We start from the raw sequence: 23,684 nt of genomic DNA on the forward strand, positions 1-23,684 counted from the left end.
TCCCTGAAAGTGTGATCTTGGGGCCTTTCAGGCAAAGTGAAGAGGAACCTCTATGTTAATTCAAGATTCCATTTTTTCTCTTCATATTTTTCTTGCCATTCTTAGAATTGTATTTGCTAGAACACAGAGAAAAGCTTCAAGGTAATTTTTCTAGCTCCTTAATTTTATGGAAGTGATAGATGCCCAAATTTACACAGTGAACTAGGAACAGATCTGGCTCCAAAACCATGACTCCTGACTTGTGGGCTGGAACTGAATCCTAATGGAACAAGTGCCCAATTTGTTATAAACTCTGTCCAGGGAATAAGAGAAACTGGAGTGTTTTTCATTAATATTTGTATACAGTACACCAGAGAGAGGGGTTGATTTATTAAGGTTATTTTTTAGTACTGTAAAAAGGTATTGCTACACAACACCAGAATGGAGCACCAAGATTAAAATAAATATATATCCAAGAAAAATTCAAAGAGGAAAATATTGTAGATACATACATGTAAGATTAAGAGGAAAGAGTATAAGGAATGGAGCCAGGCAAGGTGGCACATGCCTGTGATCCCAGTGGCTCTGGAGGCTGAGGCAGGAGGACTGTGAGTTCAAAGCCAGCCTCAGCAAAAGTGAGGTGCTAAGCAACTCAGTGAGACTCTGTCTCTAAATAAAAAAATATGAAAAATAAGGTGGGGATGTGGCTTAGTGATCAAGTGCTCCTGAGTTCAATCCCTGATAATCTCTCCCCCCAAAAAAAGAGTATAAGGAATGGGAGTAGGTAAACAGGAAAAAAAATGCCTCTTTTCTGTACAAATCAGAGATTTAGATTAGTTCAAATCCAGGCTACTAATCCAAGCCTTAATGATTGATGAACTCCCTTTCTGGAATCAGTTATCCTTAAATATTGAAATGTGGCATTTAACTTGGGATTGAAGCAAATAAGCAGCTTTGAAAACACTTTTTTCTAGGTCCTCTGGACCCCTCAGGTGCTCTCAAATGGCGTACAATTCTCCCGCATCAGTCCACATGGTGAAGAAGGCTACCCTGGAGAGTTAAAAGTCTGGGTGACATACACCCTGGATGGCGGGGAACTGATGATCAACTATAGAGCACAAGCCAGTCAGACCACACCAGTCAATCTGACCAACCATGCTTACTTCAACCTGGCCGGCCAGGTAAGTGAACTCGCTCCTTCTCTCCTGCTGTAACTTGCTTTGTGGAATAACCAGGGACTGTGACTGGAGAGACCAACCCAGTATGGACTTACTCTGGTCCTGACAATGATGAAAAGAGTCCAGGAGAGCATCTGGCTCCTAGTAGGTGTTCAATAAATGGAAGTCATAGAGGAAGAAGATGGAATGAATACATTGTACTCTCAAGAAGGGTATCTGTTCCCGTGGCTATTTCAAGAACTTCTATCATCTGATTGCAGCATGTGCTCACATCTGCTTCCCTTATTGTACTCCTACATCCCCCTCCAGTTACTTCCATTTAAGGAAGCAGATATAATCCTCCGATATACTTAAACCAGCCCCTTTAATATTTGTGTACTCCCACTGTGCAGCCCACCAGCTCCTTCCAGGGATTCTGGTGGCCAGTCATGCCCTGCACAGGACAGTAGAAAGAGCATTAGACCTGGATTTAGAAGACCTGGAGGTTTTTGTTTTGGTTTGGTTTATTTAGAATAAGAGGCATGTTCTTAATTTCGTAATAATAGCTACCTATTATTTATCAGCCCCTGTCAGAAGCACTTTATGAAGTTGTCAGTAAAGACATTGAAATCAACCCAGCATAGGGATAAGCCCCAGGGGGAGGACTCTTAAAATGTCTCCCTACAGGTGGTAGAGAGCCTCTGACAGTGCTCTTGAGTGATCCCCTAAAGCACCTCATTCCCTTTAAAAGGAAACATTTCAGCTTATTGAGGAGGCTATCACAGGAGGCAGAAAACAGGCTGAGCCCAACTCTGTAGATTCTATCTATTACTTCCTCATTATCTGAAGAAATCATGGTCCACTCAACTTGAATCATGTGGGCATGATTTCCTTCAAGCCTATGTACAGCCAACAAGTATTAGCTTACATTTCTGCCCCCCCAACTTTTAGGAATTTGCTGCTGATTTTTAGGGGGAGGGGGTGGTGGATAATTTTCTTAAATAACAGAGGTAATTGGTTCTGATAAAATTTCGAAAGTTTTCCCTTTAAAAATAAGAAATATGGATCTTCCCTTGTTTGATCTTATCTCCAGAACATCCATCATCCTTCCTGAAATCTGAAAACTAAACCAAAAGCTAAGAACAAAACAAAAACACCCGTTCGTAAGAGCATCTACTTTTTAAAATGGGTTCAGAAAGGGCAGAAATAGAGAAAGAAAAACAAAACAAAACAAAACACATTATATTGTTTTAGGTAGAGAGTAAATTGTGATGATTTTTCTGTTTTCTGAATTTTGATAGGCTTAGGACATATTATTTTATAAACTTGGGAATGATCTAAATGAATTGATTCAGAAATAGAAAGAGAAATTACACATGAAGTATTCCATCTGCCAGTGTTCTTCCAGTGAAGGAGATAAAATGGGATTTTAAGGTTTACGAAGGCCCTTTGCATTTGTCACCTTTCTAATCCTGCAGGGACTTGGAGTGACAGATATTTCTGAATCTCTTTGCAGAGGATGAATAGTTTCCTAGATCAGAGACCCCACCCAGAAGAGCAGTCAATATAAATCTCCCATCTTAGACTGTCTTAGTAAATGCAGCTCAAATCTACAACCACCAGCCTCAGCATTAAGGGCACCAGCCTTTGGGGGCACTTGGGTAGGAATGGATGGTCACCAGGCCTGGGGTCAAGAGCCGCTGCATATTCAGAACATCCCTTGCCTTATCCTGGGAAGCATTATAATATGTCAAGCCCTCTCCAGGGAAATACTTCAAAACATGATATTTAAAGTAATTAGCTGGGATGTGGTTCACTGGTAGAGCACTTGCCTAGCATGGACAGGCTCTGGGTTCAATTCCTAGCACCTAGCACAAAAATAATAAATGAATAAAGTAGCCAGCTCATGTTACATCTGTTCACTTTTTTTGTTTTCTAAATCTAACAAATGGTATTTTTGTTCTATTTTGGAGCCCAAGCATTGGCTAGCTACTTCTAGTTTGTGTGTTGGGGGGTCTGAGAGGTAGGATGTGAGAACTGTTTGAAACTTAACCTAAAGTCCTCTGAAAGCAGGCCTAGTGGAATTTGAGATGAAAAGCAATAGCTGTGGTTCTGCTGTTACTAAGTAGATAACGTCATCAAGGAACCAAGTTCTTCCATTTTTCCGTTCTACTTCCTCAGTGTCTTGGCTTTTTTTTTTTTTTTTTTTTTAGTTGTTGTTGGACCTTTATTTACTTATATGTGGTGCTGAGAATCGAACCCAATGCTTCACACATGTCAGGCAAGCGCTGTACCACTGAGCTACAACCCCAACCCAGTGTTTTGGTTTTCGTCTTCAGGTTTTTCCCCCTCAGTCACAGGGTGGTTGCTACAGCTCCAGGAGTCACCTCCTCATACAGTCACCCCCAGAGACAAAAGAGGATGTTTACCTTTTTCATATCTCTAATGTTTCTTTTCTAAGAACAAGTACAACCTTTTCTAGAAGCTCCTGGAAGACTCACATTTCATTGGCCAAAAGTGTGACTCATTCTCTGCCAACGGGAATCTGAGACTGCCATGATTGATCTAGACCAACCAAAATTTGGCCTCTAGGGCTCGGGAAAAGGTTCCTTGCCTGAATCTACGACTTACCATAGAATAAATCAACAAGTCAAGTTTCTCCCAGGAGAAAGGGAGGGTACAGGTGAAGGGAAAGGCACTATGACTTCTGGGCAGTAGTCAACAGTGTCTGTTACTCCTGCTAGGCACATTAAAAGATGAATTAAGGCAGAAACTGTGGCAATGAACAGAAAAGGTTTTAAAATCTCTATGCAAGTTGTAATGGGCTTTGTAAAAGGCTAATGTTACAAACTGGTATTAATCGAGCAAAGTTCACCAAAACACTGAACTCAGAGATGGATCTCAAGATCTGTTTGTCAACATTTCTTGACAAGTGTTCATCAACCTTGAACGGAAATGGGTCTAACAGTAATATTCCACCAGAGTAGATCATTGGAGTTTTCCAGGCCAGAAGAGGCGTGAACTGAATCATGCTTCTCTTTAAGGAAGGGATATTAGTGCTACTTGGTGACCCAGAGGCCACTGGGAGTACAGTAAGCATTCTTTTCCTACTCCTCCCAGCCTCTTCCTATAAAGTCAGACTCATCCATTTTTTTGCAATGTGACTTTTTTTGTTAATTCATTTCCTCCTGCCCATTGCTTTAAAACAACAAAACAAAAAAGAACAAGAGAAAAGGAAACTCCTAAGCAGCCTTGTTCATGATAGTAAAACACTATAAACAATCCACAAGTCCATCTACCCATCAGGAGAATGGGTAAACAAATGGTGACATAATGGTATAGTAGAATATTATCAACAGTAAAAAGGACCAAATTACTGATCCAATAACATGAGTGATCTCAAAAACCTTATGAGACACAAAAGAATATCTACCGTAGGATTCTATTTATGGGAGGTTCTAGAACATGTACAACTCATCTATGCTCATAGAAATCAGAATAGCATCCTGGTTATAAATGGACATTTATCTTAAAAAAAAAAAAAAAAAAGAATGGAAGGAGGCAGGCACCTGTGGAAATTGAGTGAAGACCTGATAAATGCTAGGCCAGGAGTCATCTCCTGCAGGCTTTGCTCACTGGATGGTGTAGGAGAGGTTGTGTCTCTCAAGCCTCATATATGCAAAGAAAGGATGGAGGTGTTCTTTTGGTCTGGCTGTCCTTTCCTGGGACTCTTCAGTCCTCTATGTGGGCTGTAGATGTCAATCTAATACCCTCATGGCTTTGTACTCAACCTTCCTTGCTGCTGCCTGGACTGAATAAAACCTTCCAAGTTAGGGCTGGGGGTAGCTCAGTGGTAGAGTGCTTGTTTGGCATATGCAAGGCCCTGGTTTCAAACCCAAGCACTGAAAAAAAAAAAAAAAAAAAAAAAAACGAAGCAAAACAAAACCCTCCTGTTGAACTGAGCATTGAACAAACAGAGCTGGGGAAATAGTTCTAAATTCCCCTTCTCATCTTCCCTCCTTTTAGTCCCAAAGGCCTCCTGGGTGCCAGCACCACCCTGGTAAAAGAGCATGGCAGTAGGGAGGAGCCTCTATCCAGGAGAGACACCTGATGTCTTGAGCTACACTGGAACTGGGTGCACGCCACCTCCCATTTTGGACCTGCCTTCTCAAGTCAGACCAGGAACCAAAAAAGTGGCTAAGAGAGGAAGCATGAGCAGCGGAGAGCTCTCTGTCCTCATATTGTCCCCACTTCCTCCTACCCCAGCCCAGCACAAACCCATTTTCTCTCCCAAGGGATATCAGTTCTGCAGCAGCAGAACCTTCTAGCAGTGTCATTAAGCCAGTTTTTGCCACATTTCAACATGGAATCTCATGGTCCCTAAATCTTGTTCTTTCGCCTTAAAATGACTCCATTTGATTGTGTGGCCTGAATCTTTCTCTCCATAGAATCTGCATCCCGTCAGCCTGCAGCCCTCCACCCCTCTGCCCCTCTGCTTATCTCTCTGCAGCTCAGCAGCAGCTTCAGTTTAGCTTTGCCCAGGGTTTCTCAGCCACTGACATTTTGGGCCAGATAATTGTTTGTTGTGGTGGAGAGGGTGGGAAGGCTGATTGTTGAGCTTCACTAAGCAAAAGCCCTCTCTTGGTTCCTCTTTCCCAAGAGCTTTAAAATATGTTACTATGGATAATAAAAAATAATCCTTTGCATTAAAAACATACATGTATAAATTTATTTTCTGATTTGCAAGTAGCCCTTACTAAACTGTGCCTCACAAAAATCCTAGAAAAAGTGGGATCATCATAATCCCAATTTTACAGAGAGAGAGAGAGAGAGAGAGAGAGAGAGAGAGAGAGAAGAGTATTCCAGAGATTATGATTTCCCTAGTGAGTGGAAACTAGATTCCAAGCCTTCTGAGCACTGACTCAGGTTTCCTGTACTAGCCTTTTTTTTTTTTTTTTTTTTTTTTGCAGTACTAGGGATCAAACCCAGGGCCTTGCACCCTGAGCTACTTCTGCAGCCATTTTTATTATTTATTTATTATTATTATTTTTTTATTTGGAGACAGGTTCTCAGAAGTTGCTCAGGCTGGTCTTAAATTTATGATTCTGCCTCAGACTCTGGAGTAGCTGGGATTACAGGTGTGCACCACCTTTCCTGGCCTGTACTAGCCTTTGACTCTCTCAAAAAGGCAACAGAATTTTGATTTTTGGGCTTCTGTCATGTGGCAGGGAGTGGAGCCTCTAGATGGGAGCTGGGAGAGGGGTGACAGGTGTCCCCCTCTAGTGGGCCTGGAGGCAGTGCCTTGACCACCCAGGACTTGCGTTCTGGGTGAGTGATCCTTTCTCCTCCCTGTGCCTGCTATCTGACAGAGTAGCAGAAACCCCTCCATTAAAAAGCGGGAACCATAAGGCTTCCTAGCCACTGTGGTCTCCCTGACTTCTCACCTTCGCATTCCACTTAGAAAAGAAAATGCATGCTGGGGTCACACGTTGAAAGCTTCTCTCACATGTGTCAGTGGTTGTTTGGAGGCCCCAGTCCACCTACACTAAGATGACCCTGTTTACTCAGTATCATTGGTCAACTGGATTTCTAAAGTTTTTGTCAATGCCTGAAAACATTTTTACAAGAAATCTTACAAAGCAAATATGGATTTTATGTTTGTCTTGGTAAATATGTAAAAGACTAAACAGTAAGTCTTTTTTTTTCTTTTTCCTTTTCCCTCCCAGGGGTCCCCAAATATATATGACCATGAAGTCACCATAGAAGCTGATGCTTACTTGCCTGTGAATGAAACCATGCTTCCTACAGGTTAGTGAATTTAAACATTTTTATGTAACATAGTGTCACAGATTAGATTCTGAGACCAAGACAGGACATTAGTAGAGAAACTGGTAAAATCCTAACAAATCCTATCGTTCAGTTAATAAACTTATTCCAGTGTTAATTTCTTTTTTTTTTTTTAAGAGAGAGTGAGAGAGGAGTGAGAGAGGAGAGAGAGTGAGAGAATTTTTAATATTTACTTTTTTAATTCTCGGCGGACACAACATCTTTGTTGGTATGTGGTGCTGAGGATCGAACCCGGGCCGCACGCATGCGAGGCGAGCACGCTACCGCTTGAGCCACATCGCCAGCCCTCCAGTGTTAATTTCTTAGTGTTTAATATTTGCATCATGTTTATGCTCGATAGGCTTCCCTCGATGTACTATTTTTACCACATTTCTGTGAATTAAAATTCTTTCAAAATTTAAGTTAAAAACAATCTGTGTAAGAAAGTACTTCAAGTTTACAGAATAGCTGCCCTAGACCAGGCAAGGACTTTTGTTTTAGTTTAGCCTCTTTAAAACAAAGAAGTTGTATTTATGGCTGCTGGTTTAACATTTTTATAAGGAAAAAGATAAACGTGTGAGCCTGTGTACTCAGCAGTGACTTGAGTTAACAGCAGCAGTGAGAAACTTCCATAAATACAGTGACCATAAAACTAATTGGAATAATAATGAGAAATTGAGATAGATGAGTTAAAATTTTTGTCATCACAGTTTTGAGTGTTTTCCTGCTCCAAGACAGGGTTTAAAGGCCTTTATGTTTGTCTTGGTAATATGTGTCATCTTTTGATATTTAAATGACTCAATAGATGAGCATGAGTAAGCTGGCCCATCTTTTTAAAAAAAATTGGTGCATTATAATTATACATAATAGTGAGATTTTATTATGCATAATTTGATCCATTTGATTCCCCAGTAAAGTTGTCTCATTTTGTCCTGGATGCAGAATTATTGCATTACAACTGTATATCATCAATTATAAGGAAAAAAATAACCTGACTGCTATAATGGACTGATAAGGAAGAAAGTAAACTAAGTAGCTTATAAATGCAGGCTTTGAAATAAGTGCATATTTATTTGTCTATATTTATAAAATCTTCTTATGCTCTATCCTGTTGTTTTGATCGTATGAAAAGTGAAAGAATGCGCAATTCATGCTATGTAAAGATTATCTGCCAGGGTTTTAAAAAATCATTGTAGGGGCTACAGTTGAGCCTCACAGTCCATTAGAGTTCTATCATGATAACAAATATGTTGCAGTAACTTCAGAGCTCATGAAAAATGATAATTCTCTGCTATCTGTCCATATGTTCACCAGTTCTACATGTTATGTCTGCTTGCCCCATAATACTCAAACGAAAATTATAAGATTCCTTTGGAATAGCCTCCAAAAATGGGTGGTAAGTGCTACTTGGCACCTCAGCGATGTAAGAATTCACATCTAGCCCATTTTCAGAACAAAATCTCCAGGAGCCCAGATTTCATCTGACGCTTAACATTGACCAAAAAACCTGAGCAAGTGGTTTAATTCTTTTTTTTCAGTTGGGAGGATTGAACCCAGGGGCACTCTATCACTGAACTACATCCCGAGTCCTTTTTTTTTTTTTTCTTCTTAGGTATACATGACAATGAGTATATTTTGACATATCATACATACATTGATATAACTTATTCTAATTAGGATCCTGGTCCTTTTTATTCTTTATTTTGAGATGTGCTAAGGCTCACTTTGAATCTACAATCCTCCTGCCTTAGCCTCCCAAGCCACTGGGATTACAGGCATGCACTCTTGTGCCCAGGTGCAACTTACTAATTCTGAAATCACTACAAAGGGCCTGTCCATCATTTGGGCATTCAAAAATGCCTTTCCAGGGCTGGGGTGTGGCTCAGGGATAGAGGCCCTGGGTTTGATCCCCAGGGATCAAAACAAAAACAAAAACCAGAAATGCCTTCCCTGTGCTCCTGGGAGAGTTAAACACAATCTGGAAGGTCAAGTGAGAGTTTGTTAGGCAGTGAGGAAAGAAAGGTATTCTGGATAAAGAGGAGTAGATCTGGGAAGTTCAGGAAACAGCAGAACTGTCCCAGGGAAGTGCTGCTTCTGAAGCACCAGGCTGCACCACGCTCAGCATGGCATAGGTTAGATGGACCACATCAGATCTGCTGAAGTGCCGAGGTTGGCCCATGGTGACCCCAGGCTGGCCTGGAATTCAAGGTCAACCTACACAGAACAGACTGAAAGGTGGGACCAAATGCACTGTCAGACTTCCTGGTATTCAGCCAGACGTGGACTGAACACACAAGGCCACTTTCTTGTGATGCACTGTAGGAACCTGTTAGACCAGCCACACTCCATTAAGACTTCTGGATCGACGTGCAGTATCTAGCGATGTAGAGATTGTAGTTTTGTTGAATTGAGATAATAACTTGTGAGATGAGATGAAGGTTTATGACACTAATAGCTAGTATTTCAAAGGAACATTATAAATAATTCCTACTGCAATCCTGTTGGGTGGATTGTGTTCATTTTCTTATTTAACAGATGTGTAAACTGTTGAACAAGGAATTTAAATAACTCAGTGAGATATGGTTAGGTTATGGTTTGACTGTGTTCCCCAAAGGCTCATGTGCTAAAGGTTTGGTCCCCAGAAGGCAGGGTATAGGAGGTGGGGCCTCATGCAAGATAATGAGGTCATAGGACACCATCCTCAGAAGGGATGAATAGCAAGTCTCTCAGAATGAGTTTGTTCCCCTGAAAGAGAATTGTTGTATAGGGAAGTCACCTCATCCAACTGGCCTCTTCTGCATGCAGCCAGTTTCCTTCCTGCTTCTCTGCTATGTTGTGAGATAGCCAAGGAGGCCCTCACCAGAGGCCAAACAGATGGGGCCCCCTGATCTTGGACTTTGAGCCTCCCAAACTGAGCTAAATAATCCTCTTTTCTTTGTAAGCACAAAGTCTCAGGGTATTTTTTTATAACAATAAGAAACTGGACTAATACAGAGAATCACCCAGTTAACAAATGGTGGAAAACTGAGATTCACACCAAGTAGTCTGACATTAGAACTTGGGCTCTTGGGCTAGGGCCATAGCTCAGTGATACAATCCTTGCCTAGCATGCACAAGACTCTAAATCTAATCCTCAGCACAGCAAAACAAACAAACACCCAAAAAACATACTCCCATGTTAAATGTCAAGAAGGTTTGGGTCAGGTGTGGTGGTGCACGTCTATATTTACCAGCTACTTAGAAGGCTGTAGCAGGAAGATTATAAGTTTGAGGCCAGTCTGGGCAGTTTAGGAAAACCCTGTCTTAAAATTAAAAAAAAAAATAAAAACTGAAAGGGCTGAGGAGGTAGCTCAGAGGTAGAACCCTTACCTAACTTAAGCCAGGGCCTAGGTTCAATCCCCAGTATTAAAAAAAAAAAAAAAAGATTTGGGGTGATGAGGAAGGGTAAGAAAGGAAAGAAAGAAAATAAATTAATTTCTTGACTCTATAGATACCCAAGACCACCATATAGTCAGGAAATGAGAAATAAGCAAAAACCAAAAACCAAAACTTTTAAGAGTTGTCAATTCTCATTTCTTTTGTCACCTTTGTACAAGAAACGTCACAGCTTCTCTCGCAATTGTTCCCTGTTTTTCCTTCTGTTCAACTTATTTCTAGTTTGCTGCAAAGAGAACAAAACACACAAGTTGGTTTGCATTTTATTTTAAAAAGGGAGAGAGGGGGAGGGAAGAATTTTCCTGAAGTTAAAAGCATGAGTTTAAGTGTCTGGCTTTGTCTGCCCGACAAGGAGGGAATCAGAAAAAGAACAACTCCAGGGCAGGTAAATGGAAGCTCAAAACTCTTCTCTGTGCCCCTCAGTAGCCCCAGAGCTGCAACCAACTGTGTTTGGCAATGCATCCCTGGTCTTGCTGGTTCCTGGTTTTCTTATCTGCAGAATCTTACTATGATCATATTGAAAGTTTACTTTCTTAAGTATGTGGTGTGTGTGTGTGTGTGTCTCATTTCTGTTGAAGATGACAGGAAAATCATTTGATAGACAATTCACAAAGATAGTAAAAGAAAAGCTTTATCAGTTACAGGATAGCTTTCAGCTATCTGGAGAATTCACTTACTGGGGGACTTATTTGCCCAGCAGGGACACCGGGTAACAAGTTCACTTCAGACCCTCTGCTCTCCCTGGCTTTCCTGGGGCTGCTGATCTGTTGTGGTGAAGCCCTTAGGAGTCAGCAGTAAAAAAAAATCATTAACTTTGGTCTTCTTGCATATTAGTGGCTCTTATTCACAAATCGGTTATTTTGCTCACTCTCCTAATCCTCTGCTCTGCATCCCAGATCCTTGCTTGGATGTTTGTTTTTCTCTCTTCCTGGGCCATAAAAATCCTCATTAATTTTGCCCAGAACTCCTGGAGAGAAAAGTCTTATTATCATTGTAGCAGAAAAGAGGCTGAGCACCAAGAACTCTTTAACAGGTAACAACCAAATCTGAAAAAGTGGCACATGCAGAAGCATTTGTAGTGGATGTGAGGGAAGCTGGGGGCAATATTTTAATCATCAGATCATCTACATTTCTTGAATTTAGTGTGATGTAATCTGACAAATAACAATGTCTATAGACTCATCTGATTTGATCCTACTGAGTGTTTGCAAGTCCTCTGGGGGTCCTCCTAAGATTGTGCTTCACACAAAAATGTTTTAATAGCCCCCCCCCATACACACACACACACACACACACACACACACACACACACACCATCCTTTCCCTTTTGTGGCTATTAATTTATACTTATGTTTTAACTCTTTATTTTGCCCTTCATAAAAGGTGTAACCTGAGCTGCTAGTCTTGTGGGAGATGCTGATGCAGATCTAAACTCAGAAGGTGATTTTACCCTGGTTAGTACACTGAGGCGCTCAGTACATGGTTTTTCAGGTGATGGGAAAACCCATCATCATAAGAACGCAGCTTCTTGTATTTTACAATTAACTATAATACCGTAGCCAGGGTATTCAGTAAAAGGGGACTAGCCTCCTGCTGCGTGTTTTTGAGGAGGGGTGAAGTCCTATTCTTCCTTTTGTTTGTTACCTGCTTACTAATTGAGTGTCATCACACAGAAAGGAAAGGGACATGGTAGCAGACAATGAGTGGCTTCTTCCTTCTCTCCTTATTCTACTCTCCTAAATTAAAAAGCTACCCTTTTCCCCAAGCCCCATGGAAAAGCCTCCACAAGGGTAGAGGTATCTGCAGCCTTCAAAGGGACTCGGCCAAGTAATTTAGAGTCGCCCCTGTTTCCCCACAGGAAACTCCTGCCATCTTGTCAGCCCTGGAGGCTTCAATCCTTCATACTGAGGCTGCGGGGAAGGGATCAAAATAAGAACAAAAAATATTTTGAATGAAATTCATCACCTTCTAAAGCTACTTCTCTGGATGCCATTCCTGGCACTTTGGAGTCTGCAGTGAACACGTGGTCCTTGCTCACAGGTGCCTCAGATATGACCCAGAGCCGTACCAGCTGAAGGCCTCTCCAAGGCCGAGAACTCATTTTAACCCTAGACCAGGAGCCAAGCTTGCTGCTAAATTTCAGTTCAGCTTTACTTCTTCAGAGCCATTGTTTTTAGCTGTTTAACGAAACACAAAAGCATTGCTGCTCTAAAGCATTTGCTCCTATGCAGCACAAGGCCACAGCACGAGGACAGGCTCCCACTGGGGCATCTCAGGTCCACTGCAGTGTGTTTGTTGTGTTTCTTGTAATCAGGGCTCTCCCTATGGGTTCCCAGAAGTGAAACTCCTAGAGGCCGTTTACCAGAAAGACAGATGTACAATGGATGGTCAGGACAGAGAACACTCAGTGCCAGGTCAGGCATTCCACTCAGGACATGATTCTCACGCCTTGCCCTGTGGCAGCGAGCAGAAACCAAAGTGAACAGGTGAGAAAAATCAATCCAGATTTCTCCAGGGATTAATTTGTTCCCAGGTTTGTAAATATTACTTTTCACCCTTTCACCTTACAGAATGGTGAGAGCAAGAGGCAAGCTGGGCAATCTGCCCAGCAAGATGTAGCCACGTATATAACACAGTGCAGTGTTAAAAAGAAAGATTTTTTTTTTGAGGCGTGCACCACCACACCTGCCTCTTTAAAACATATCACTTTTTGTTTAATCTTGCTGTTCTTTATAGATGAGGAATCAAAAAAGCAAAAATGCCTATAGTCCCAGCAACTCAGGAGGTTAAGGCAGGAGGATGACAAGTTTGAGGCCAGCCTCAGTGAATCAGCAAGGTCCTAACCAACTTTGTGATACCCTGGCTCAAAATAAAAAAAAAAAATAAAAAGTGCTAAGGATGTGGCTTGGTGGTTAAGCACACCTGAGACCCTGGGTTGAATTCCTGGTACACCCCCCCCAAAAAAAAATGCTTTGATCAGGTCTTTGGCTTCTCACAATAATATTAGTAAAATCTTCTCTTACTCTCTCTCTCTCTTTTTTTTTTTTAGAAAAGATACCTTGTATTTTTATAAAAATTTGCCCAATCCACTCTGTCCCCCAACCCATCTGTGTTCACCTGCTATTCTTGCTGTTTTCCATTTTTCAAAGCTCATTCTAAAATTACATGAAAGCAACCCCATTTTAACAAAATTAGAATTCTGGTAGGAAAGTCTTACCGTGAGTCTGTAGAGACAGACCCAGCAAGAGTTTTCTATTTTATTTCAGCCTCTCTCAGTTCCGCCTAGAATTTGGTTGATGATACAATTACTTCCCTAGAGCAGGTCTATGTCTCTACCCTGGAGAAATAACAAACTCCAAAGTATTCTCCTGTTTCAAAGATGCTGCAGATGAAGATTGTTTTGATCTTTGTGCATTAGCATGTGGGCTCCTGACAGACAATTCCTTTCGATATTATATAATCCTAAAATATTGGACACAGTATTCATTTCAACCATCCATGGATATGCTTCTCTTTCCTTTTTACCCTCCTCCACATCATTAGTCATCAGGTCCTACTGATTTTTAACTCCTACGTACTTCTCAAATGTCGCCTCAGTATGTCTTTTTTTTTTTTTTTTTTTTTTTTAGAGAGAGAGAATTCCAATATTTATTTTTCAGTTTTCGGTGGTCACAACATCTTTGTTGGTATGTGGTGCTGAGGATTGAACCCGGGCCGCATGCATGCCAGGCGAGCACGCTACCGCTTGAACCACATCCCCTGCCCCTCAGTATGTCTTATTGATTATATGATTCCACCTCCATTGACACCATCTTGGTTGATGAGATCTTTTCTTGTCTAGATCAGTGGGCTTCATAAATATGGATGAATAAATGAATGAATGAATCTAAATGATCACTCTCTAACTGAAAAAAAAATCTCAAGATCTATCTTCCATCTGGTTCCTAAAGATATCTATCTAAAATGCAAATCTGACTCTGATAATCAGCAGCTTAGAACCTTTTAGATGATTTTTCAGGCCAGACCCCAGCTGCTTCTCCAGGCCATTTCTCACCATGCCTCACTCACAACTCCCCCAACCCCCATCCTAGAGGGACCACAATTATCCCCTTCTTTTTTTTTTTTTTTTTTAAATATCTTTGTTTTATTTATTTTTGCATGTGGTGCTGAGGATCTAACCCGGTGCCTCACACATGTGAAGCCAGCGCTCAGCCACTGAGCCCCAGCCCCAGCCCCAGCCCCAATTATCCCCTTCTTTGCTGCATAAACCCCCACTTGTCCTTCAAGACTCATACCTTCTCCTTGGAAATCTTTCCCACACTTACTGGAAACAATAGTTTTGTTTTGTTTTTAAGAATTTGATCTTTGTTTTATTTATTTGTTTTTTTATGTGATGCTGAGGATCAGAACCTCAGGCCTCACCTGTGCTAGGCAAGTGCTTTAATGCTGAGCTGTAACCCCAGTCTGGAAACAATAGGTTCTTGTCTAGGGATTTTGTTTTGTCAGGGCCTCGTGCATTAGAGACAAGCACTTTACCACTGAGCTACATCCCCAGCCCTTATGCTTGGTTTATGATGACATAAGCCATTTAGCACTCATCACATGCCCAAGCTTCCCTCCCTGCCCCTCTACGAGTTTTCCTTGGATGATCTATCAGGATTTAGTTGCAGATCCAAAGAGGGGAGCTTTGGGCTTGGTCACTTTTAAAGTTGGAAAACTAATCTATGCTAAACAGAAAAATGAAACCAAGAGCAAGCAAATCTACATATCTTATTTTTTTTTTAAGAGAGAGTGAGAGAGGAGAGAGAGAGAGAGACAGAGAGAGAGAGAGAGAGAGAGAGAGAGAGAGAATTTTTAATATTTATTTTTTAGTTCTCGGCGGACACAACATCTTTGTTGGTATGTGGTGCTGAGGATCGAACCCGGGCCACACGCATGCCAGGCGAGCGCGCTACCGCTTGAGCCACATCCCCAGCCCAAATCTACATATCTTAGAAACAGCTACTGCTTCCTCCCCTCATGGCTACTTGTTCCACTCTTCCTCCTTCTTTGCAGTTGTTTTAAATACAATATATTAATGCGATATGGTGTGAGATCTGGGATTCAGAAAACCAGGTACGATTTTTAGTTTTGTTCTCTACCAGCCATGTCCTCTAATTATTCGTAAAAACTCTTTGGCCTTATCAACGGAATCTATAAAATTTGATTAGATGGGAATCGCATGAGTTGGACTTTAGATCCTGTCCATTTCTAACAATGACTCAAAAGACCACATGGAACCTGTAACCAGGCCCCTGACCAGGACCCTGTGTGTGTTTGGAAAGATGATGAAAGAGCTTTAGGGACCCAGGAGGGGAGAGGAGGAGGGCTCAGCGGTAGAGCACATACCTAGCATGCATGTGGCCCAGGGTTCAGTCCCTAGTAGCTCTCCAAGAAAGGGGGTGCCCAGGCACTCCTAAGTTCTATGGAAAACCCTGTGTGAGTTGGCCACATCATCTTGGTCTGCACAGGGGTTTTCTTGCCCTTTTTCCTATCAGGTAATGACAGTCTATGGCTGCATTATATATACTATGCATTAGCATATATAAAGCGTCATCTTTTTCGAGAAGAACAGTAGTGTTTTCCTTTGGGGGAGTTTCAGGGTGGATTTGGTGTTTTGTTTCGTTTGCTGATTCATCATCACTGAATTTCCTGAAGGGAACTAGAAGGCTAGCTAGAGGAGAACGGCACACCAAGAAAAGCAGCTTCCCCAAGTCCCACCAAGAGGAGTGACAGTAGTTCTCAGTGTGGAGTTAGAGGCCAGCTTTTCTGTTTCTATTTGATTCGGTTCATGAAATGGCCTCCACATGTCCACCAGCCATTGGTTTGGACATTAGTATGTGGGGTGTAGGGCAAGCAGGCACACCAGGGCCACTCTGCAAGTGATGTGTTCTGGTTGTCACCCTCAGCTCTGCAGTTCTGGGGAAAAGCCCTTCCAGCTCCAATCTGCCCTTCACTACTTCATTTTCCAGTCTGTACCTACAGGATGTTACAGTACCTACTGTGTGCCGGTACTATGCCAGCCCTGGGGAAGAAATACTGAAAAAACTGAGTAAGTTTTGCCTGAGTGAAATATATACAGCCATGTATATAGTACAGGTCCTGTCCTCATCCAAATTTTAGGCTACAAAAGTGCTTGATTGACCCTAAAAAGATTAAACTGTGACATTGGATTTTATTCAAAGCTGCTTATTGTATGACAGGTCCCTCCTAAATAGTATTCAAAGAGGTTTGGTGTAGAAACTCCACATCTCTCTCCTGGTAATGATGATACTCTCCAACGGGGTACATTACTGAGTTCTTCTCATAAAATGGTCCCAAGAACAGTTTTATGAACCCCTAGAATAACTCCCAAAGCTACTCATGTCCCCTGTTATAGAACATATCACTGCTACAAGATTGGCAAACATGAACCAGCATGGTGGCCATCTGGCAGAAGGAAAGCTCGGAAATTAGCACTTGTCCAGGCTGTTAGAATTCCTGTGAAAATTGCAGGCTCACATCAAATTAATTTGTCAGGAGGGGAATTATTTGCTAGTGTTCTGACCACCATCCAGGGAGAACTGATTTAACATCTACCCCTTCCTTACCCCAGCTCTGGACAAGTGCTGGCTCTGGTTCACTCCTAGTGCATCATGATCCTCAGAGGTCACCCCATTCTGAAGGGGCTGAGTGGTAGCTGGGGGCCTTGGACGATGGATCTGCCTCAAGGGAGTTCCAGAGCAGACTTTTCCAGTTCAGATAACATTGACAGGATACCTGCTGACTCTTACATGCTGCCTGAAGCACTGGACACACCTAAAAAGAAAATGGAACACTCTCTCTGCCCTGGAGAAGCTTCCAGGGAGCAGCAGGATCTAGGTGGTCAGATCTGTAGTAGAGATACACCTCTATGCCCACAGGGCTTGGGAGGCATAGAGGTGAGGTTAGGAGGAGGCTCTCTCAAGATCACTGAGTTGTGAGAAGCTTCTTAGTGTCTGTGAAGATACTGCAGCAAGGAGACTGAAAGCACCAAAGCCTGGAATGTGGAAGGGGGTGAACTGTGAAGCCAGAATGTTAGAGAAGCAGTAGGGCAGTGCAGGCACTAGGGTACAGAATTTAAGGTGGCACCCCTTTTCAAGGTCGGCACCCCTTTTCAAGGTCGGCACCTGAGAGCATTTGTCTCCTTAACATTTGCCCCTGTGCCTCGCTTGCTCAGCCCTGCAGAGGGTGGTCTCCATTGGCCTGCGTCTAGCTAAGGAACTGGGACTTTATCTTTAGATTATGGAGGTCTTTGAAGGGTTTGAAGCCAGGGAACTGACTTGGCAGGACTGGCTTTTAAGAAATACCACTCCAGCAGCTATTAGGGCGGGGCTGGACTGCAGACAGATAAGAGGTTGTGCTCATAGTTCAAGCGTGAACTGGGAAGGACGGAAACATGGTGTAAGTGGAGGGGGGCTTGTTATAAAATTCAGGAGGTAAAAATCAGATCTGAGTTGAATGTTGGAGATGAGGAAGGAAGAAAGATATCTGATCGCTGCTGGTTTCTAGGGCAGCTCCTGTGCAAGAGAGATAAAGAAATCAAGTGGTAAATGGAGAAGGAAGAAGAGGAGGTGGCATCGGGTCAGTGGGCAGGCTGGGGAGAGGTGCCGGGAGAGCTGTGGATTTGGCCTCAAGAACACGGAAGGTTAAGGAAGCCATGGGGCGCCCAGGTGGTGATATACAGCTGGTGGCTGGACAGGTGAATATGATGGTAAGAGAGAAAAGAGGGCTGGAGATACAAATGGGCAGAGTGCACTTTGTAGATTGAGCCACGTGGCTTTCCCAAAAGGAAATGTCGATCCAGGAAAGCAGCAATCTAAGGACCAAGCCCAGGGGAACCCTAGGAAACCACTTCCAATATTTAAGGTGCAAGGAAGCCCCCAGTAAAGGTACTGCTGAGGGAGATGGTGAGGGGCTGCCGGTCATCGAGCTAACAGAAAGGTGTGTAGGAGACTTGGAGTGACCAACACTGCCAAGACTCTAGAAAGTCAAGTCCCAGGAGGCCTGGGCAAAGTTTGTGATTGTAGTCTGACCCCATTTGACAGTGTGGTCAGGGCAGGAGCTAGATAGGGACAGTTTGAGGAATGACAGAAAGTGAGGAGAGAGGATACAGACCAGTGAGAGGTTCCCAACTAAGACAACTTTCTCGAATACCGAGGCCTGGGCCCAGGTATTGTGGTTCATGTGCTTGTACCTGAACCACGGACCTGAGTTAATGGAAGGGATTGGTGTTGAACCTGCTCTCGGGTAACTGGGACAGGAAGAAAAGAGAGTGCTTCCCTGTATGGGGATGCAGATGCAAGTTAAGAGGTTTCCTTTAAGGACAGAGGGCAAGCAAAATGGTTGAGTGGGCCGAGAATCCACTTAAAAACTGAGACCATGGATTTGTGATGGCTTCTGTCAGTGATTCTGAGAGTTCTCCAGTGTCTCTCAGCAGCACGGAGTCAGAACTGAGAAGGCGAGTCAGGGGAATAGGAAGGGCAAGAGTCAGGGTGTAAGGCTGATCAGTGAGTGCCACTACCCGTGGCTCAGGTCATAGACAGTGCACCCTTAGAAGGTAGTGAAGGGGGTGAGAGATAGAAGGACATGTGGCAGGGGAATGACACCAGGGACCTGACAGTCTCCAAGGGGAGCAGACCTGGTAGGAATGAAGCATGAAGGCCAGGAGGCCACAGACGTTGGCAACAGAAGGGTGAACCTCTTAGTGGATGGCAAATTTCTGATGCCATCTGAAGAGGAAATATGATGGAAAAATTACTGTCACGAAAATGCCTTACGTGGGTCTAACTGTGAAGTGTAAAAATGGCCTTTTTGCCTGAAAATGAATAACCTGTGGTTCGGTTTAGCAGTTTATGCTTTGGATATTGTGTCATATCCAGAAACAATACCTTCCCCCACTGCAAGTTAAAATAAAATCAGAAAGTGCTCAGTGGAAAGAAAGAAAAAAAAAAACAGTAGTAGAATAAAGCCACAAAACTCAAAGACCGGCATAGGAAAGGGGGGGGGGGACAAAACTGCAGACAAGCTTTGAGGTTGTGTGAACTATGAAAATTTATAGAAATGTTATCTTTACAAAAAAAAAAAAAAAAAATCCCAAGGTGCTTTACTTGCCAACCCCTGGAATGAAGTAAAAATTCCCATCCAGAGTGCTACTTTTAATTATCATTCTCTTTATGTTGTTTCCTAAAATAATAACTGGCATTCTAGAGATGATTTACCAAGATGGCTTAATTAGATGTCAGATGAGTACCTGTGCCCACGAGCCCCATTACTGCGGGCTTCTTTATGCAACTCTGACTGACTGTTCTGAACCTGACTAGATAAAGAGACAGACATAATTGGAGCAGCTGGGCTGGAAGCACAGCTGGGCTGTCCCCATGGAGACCAGACTCCAGCGCCTGGTGCTTCCTGTTGTCCCAGTGTTCCTGCCCACTCTTCTTTTTCAGAGAGGAACATAGCAGCCCATCTGAGCCTGGGTCTCCCTTGGATGATCTCCATATCGGTGCTCTTCAGTTTTGATGTGCACACCAATCTCCTGGGGAACTTGTTAAAATGCAGATTTCGCCTCCTTGCTCTCTAGTGGAGCCCTGGGGTTCTTGTTTCTGACAAGCACCCAGGTGATGCAAATACTGGTGAACTTCAGTTCCCACTCTGAGTAGCTATAAATAGACTCTAAAAAGCTCCAACTAGCCTTAAGAGAACTTCGATGGCATTCCCATTTTAGCAGCTGTTTCTCCCCTTTTGCTCCTTTCCCCAACCACCCTGCCTTCTATCCTGCCTCCTTGGAGGGAGGAGGGGAATTAGTAGTGAATTAAGGTATTAATTCCCCTCCTCCCTCCAGGACTTCACACTCTGGGCTCTCTCAGAAACTCTCTCAAAAGCTGTTCTATAAATCAGGTGTGGTGACACACCCCGTGGACTCCCAGCTACTCGCTACTGGAGAGGCTGAGGTAGGAGAATCACAAGTTCAAGGCCATTCTGGGCAATTTAGCATGGCTATGTCTCAAGATAAAATACAAAAAGAGTTGAGGGGTAGCTCCCTGGTAGCTCAGTAAGTCATTCTGCAATGAGCTGCTCTCAGCCAGTAGTCTCCTTAAATAAGAGAAGCTGAAATTTTTATTTTTAAAAAGAGAGACAAGAGAAATAGCCGAAATATCACAGAGTCCCCCACAGGGAACAGCCTGCTTTATTATTTTTGTCACCTGAGCCAACAGACTACATTCCTGGAATGTGGTAGTTGGTAGCTACTACCCATCTTTCCAGTATCTGAACTGCAGACCTCTGGGTTCCGCAGACACTTGGGTGCCTCTGGGACAGGATGTTCGTGGTCCATCACGGGTCAGCATGGAGGAAGGCTTTTCTAATATTAAGATGAAATCCATCATCTAGAGCTGATCCCAGTGGCCTCATTCTGGGAACTGGTCCTTAGATCCCTGCAGAAGAGGCTTGAGAGCCTAGAGGCGGCTGTCACGTCATTCCTGCATCTTTTCTTCGGGCAAAACATCTCAGGTGCATTGGCTATTATTCTTATGTCATGGTTTGACACCTCTAGACATTTTCCTCTGATTCTGCTATATGTCCCTCTCTCACTGCATTTGTCACATTCTCCTATAAGTTTTTATTTTAAATCAGATTCCAGGCTTCCTGACCTAAGCTGAACCCTAGACATAGAAGATACTAAAAAAACTGATGGATTAACAAATTTGTCTTTGTTTTTTCCCATCCAAAAGTAATCACAAGGAGTAGGGTTTTTAAAGCACAATTGCTTAAAGGCATTTCTGACCATGTGAAAGGAGAGGAGGGGAGATATTTGCTTCTTGTCAGGATTGTTACTTCAGTAATAAGAGGTGATCATGAAACTACTCTAACACTTCATTTAGAAACTTCATTTAGAACAGGGACTGGAATCATAAGAAGACTCCTTCACTCTCATGATTGGCAGCTGGCGTTGGCTGTTGGTTGAGGGCCTAGTTGGGACTTTCAGCCAGAACAGCCAGCCACACGTGTTGTCTGGACTCCAAGGGCGTATGTCTTTGAAAGAGGGCTGACACCACTTTGTGTTCTATAATCTCTGTTCAGAAATCACTTGTGCCACATTCTGTTGAGGCAATTTCTTTTCTTTTTTTTTTAATAAAGGAATTCTCTCTCTTTTTTTAATATTTATTTTTTAGTTTTTGGCGGACACAACATCTTTGTTGGTATGTGGTGCTGAGGATGGAACCCGGGCCGCACGCATGCAAGGTAAGCGCGCTACCGCTTGAGCCACATCCCCAGCCCCTCTGTTGAGGCAATTTCTAACCATCACTTTACAAGAGAGGAAAGACTCCATCTCTCAGTGAAGGAGGGCTGGGATTGCAATTGTAAGGAGTGCGTGCATATGGGATGGGATATAGACTGGAGTGGCTCTCTTCAAAACAATGCAATCTGCCACAAGCAGTCATGGAAAAAGGGGCCAAATTCCTCATGATAGAATGTGTGTCTGAATCCCTTATGTGAGATAAGAGATACGAATCAAGGCAGATGGGTTTCACGAAAGCACTGAGTTTTTCCTTCGCTTTCAGTAGAGGTAATTTTAACTCAAGAACACAAATGGTGGGCTGGGGATGTGGCTCAAGCGGTAGCGCGCTCTCGTGCGACCCGGGTTCGATCCTCAGCACCACATACCAACAAAGATGTTGTGTCCGCCGAGAACTAAAAATTAAGTATTAAAAAATTCTCTCTCTCTCTCTTAAAAAAAAATGGATACCCTTAGAAAGTCCTGATCAGAGCCATTTCCTCTTTTTACAAAAATGAGGCAGCTGTAGTCACCAGAGTGTCATTCAAGTGAACTCTCTTCATTGAGGTGACCTATAGATGCCCCTGCCCCATCACTTCCTCTCGTTTCTTGTCATAATTTTAATCACTTCATTAACCATATTGTGACACCCTGACTTCTCAGCCTCCTGAGATCCTGTCTTCCAACCAGCTGGTCCTCCATCCTGCTCGTCGACTCGCCCCGTCTGGGGTCCTAGGGCCAGACCTTTGATTTGTCATCACCTCTCATTGCATGTAGCCCTCCGTGGTCACTGTGTTAGGTATCTTTCGACTCCAGTAACTCTTCAATGCCAGAAGACCCTATAGTCCTTTGATCCTTCCACCCCTTTCACTGTCCCTCACCCCTTCGTGACCTCACTTCCCTCCCCGCACCCAGCCTGGATCAGGAATCCATCACGGAACCACCCTTTTGCATATGCTCAGCGTTCTTGCCGCATCCCTCGAGTTCTCCTGACAAACCCAAACCCAACACCCACCTGCCATGAAAGTAACCTCCAGTGGGTCCTTACTGCTGCCTGCAATCAGACTCTCCCTAAAACAAGGAAGCAGAAATGCTGCCTTTAGCCCTCCCCACCGCCGCGCTGTACCCCGACATCTTTGGGCCAGGGCCTACTATCTGCCAGGCTTTGCTGCTCAGACCTTACACACCAGCAACCTTCAGAAAGATAAGAAGTCCTCCTGAGGAAACAGTGCCTCTTGGCCAACATCCTGGCTTTCTAGTGGTTTCCAAACTAGAGTCTAACGATGTGACATCCTCTCTGAGGGCACCCTTTCCATTTCCGCCTCCTTTTCTGTACACCCAGCCTTGCTCAGAGAGCTATTTTGACATCTCTTTCTATTCTTAGCACAAAGCACAAACTCACATATGCAGATTAACCAAAAAGTTAGAAGAACTGCACATCCATTTTCCAATATCTTAGAAAAATCAAGAGTGCTTAGGGGCTTAGAGATAGAAGGGGCTGTCACAAGGCAGATGCTGTGGGGTAGAAAGGCCTGGAGGCTTCCGTGTGCTGGAGATATGTGACCTCTGGCAAGTCCCTTTTGCTGCCTGGGGTCTCAGCCTCTTCATCTGCAGAGTGAAGACTCAGGATGAGGCAATTCCCAAGGGCCTTTCTAGATCTTTCATTCTGACTTTGTCACAGAATGTTACCACTTCATAATTGCCTGTTTTTTCTTCCTCTGAATCATTCATTTATCAGTTTTTCAATCAAGGAAAGGCTCTGCTTCATGCCCAGAGGGGACAAAGTTAAATAGCCCAGAATGCCTGCCCTTTAGGAATTCAGGCTCCTTTTAGACAGAGCTTGCTCTAATCCTATCATTTTACCACAATGTGATGGATGTTTGGGGAAAGTGTATTGTAAGTCTGATGGGAACAAAATACAAAAAAGGATTAGTTCTGACCATGGAGGTTAG

At 43.2% G+C, this 23,684-nt stretch overlaps 1 protein-coding gene across 1 annotated transcript in view; it reads left to right on the forward strand.

The window, feature by feature from the left end:
- LOC308632152 (galactose mutarotase) overlaps window positions 1-23,684 on the forward strand; it is a 46,238-nt gene that overhangs the window by 12,693 nt on the left and 9,861 nt on the right. Inside the window, exons 3-4 of the mRNA XM_081263954.1 lie at window positions 954-1,160; window positions 6,863-6,944. Coding sequence (XP_081120080.1) covers window positions 954-1,160; window positions 6,863-6,944 — 289 coding nt within the window. The remainder of the gene's footprint in view (window positions 1-953; window positions 1,161-6,862; window positions 6,945-23,684) is intronic.

The sequence above is a fragment of the Spermophilus citellus genome (assembly GCF_964194105.1).
Source record: "Spermophilus citellus genome assembly, chromosome: 13".
NCBI lineage: Eukaryota > Metazoa > Chordata > Mammalia > Rodentia > Sciuridae > Spermophilus > Spermophilus citellus.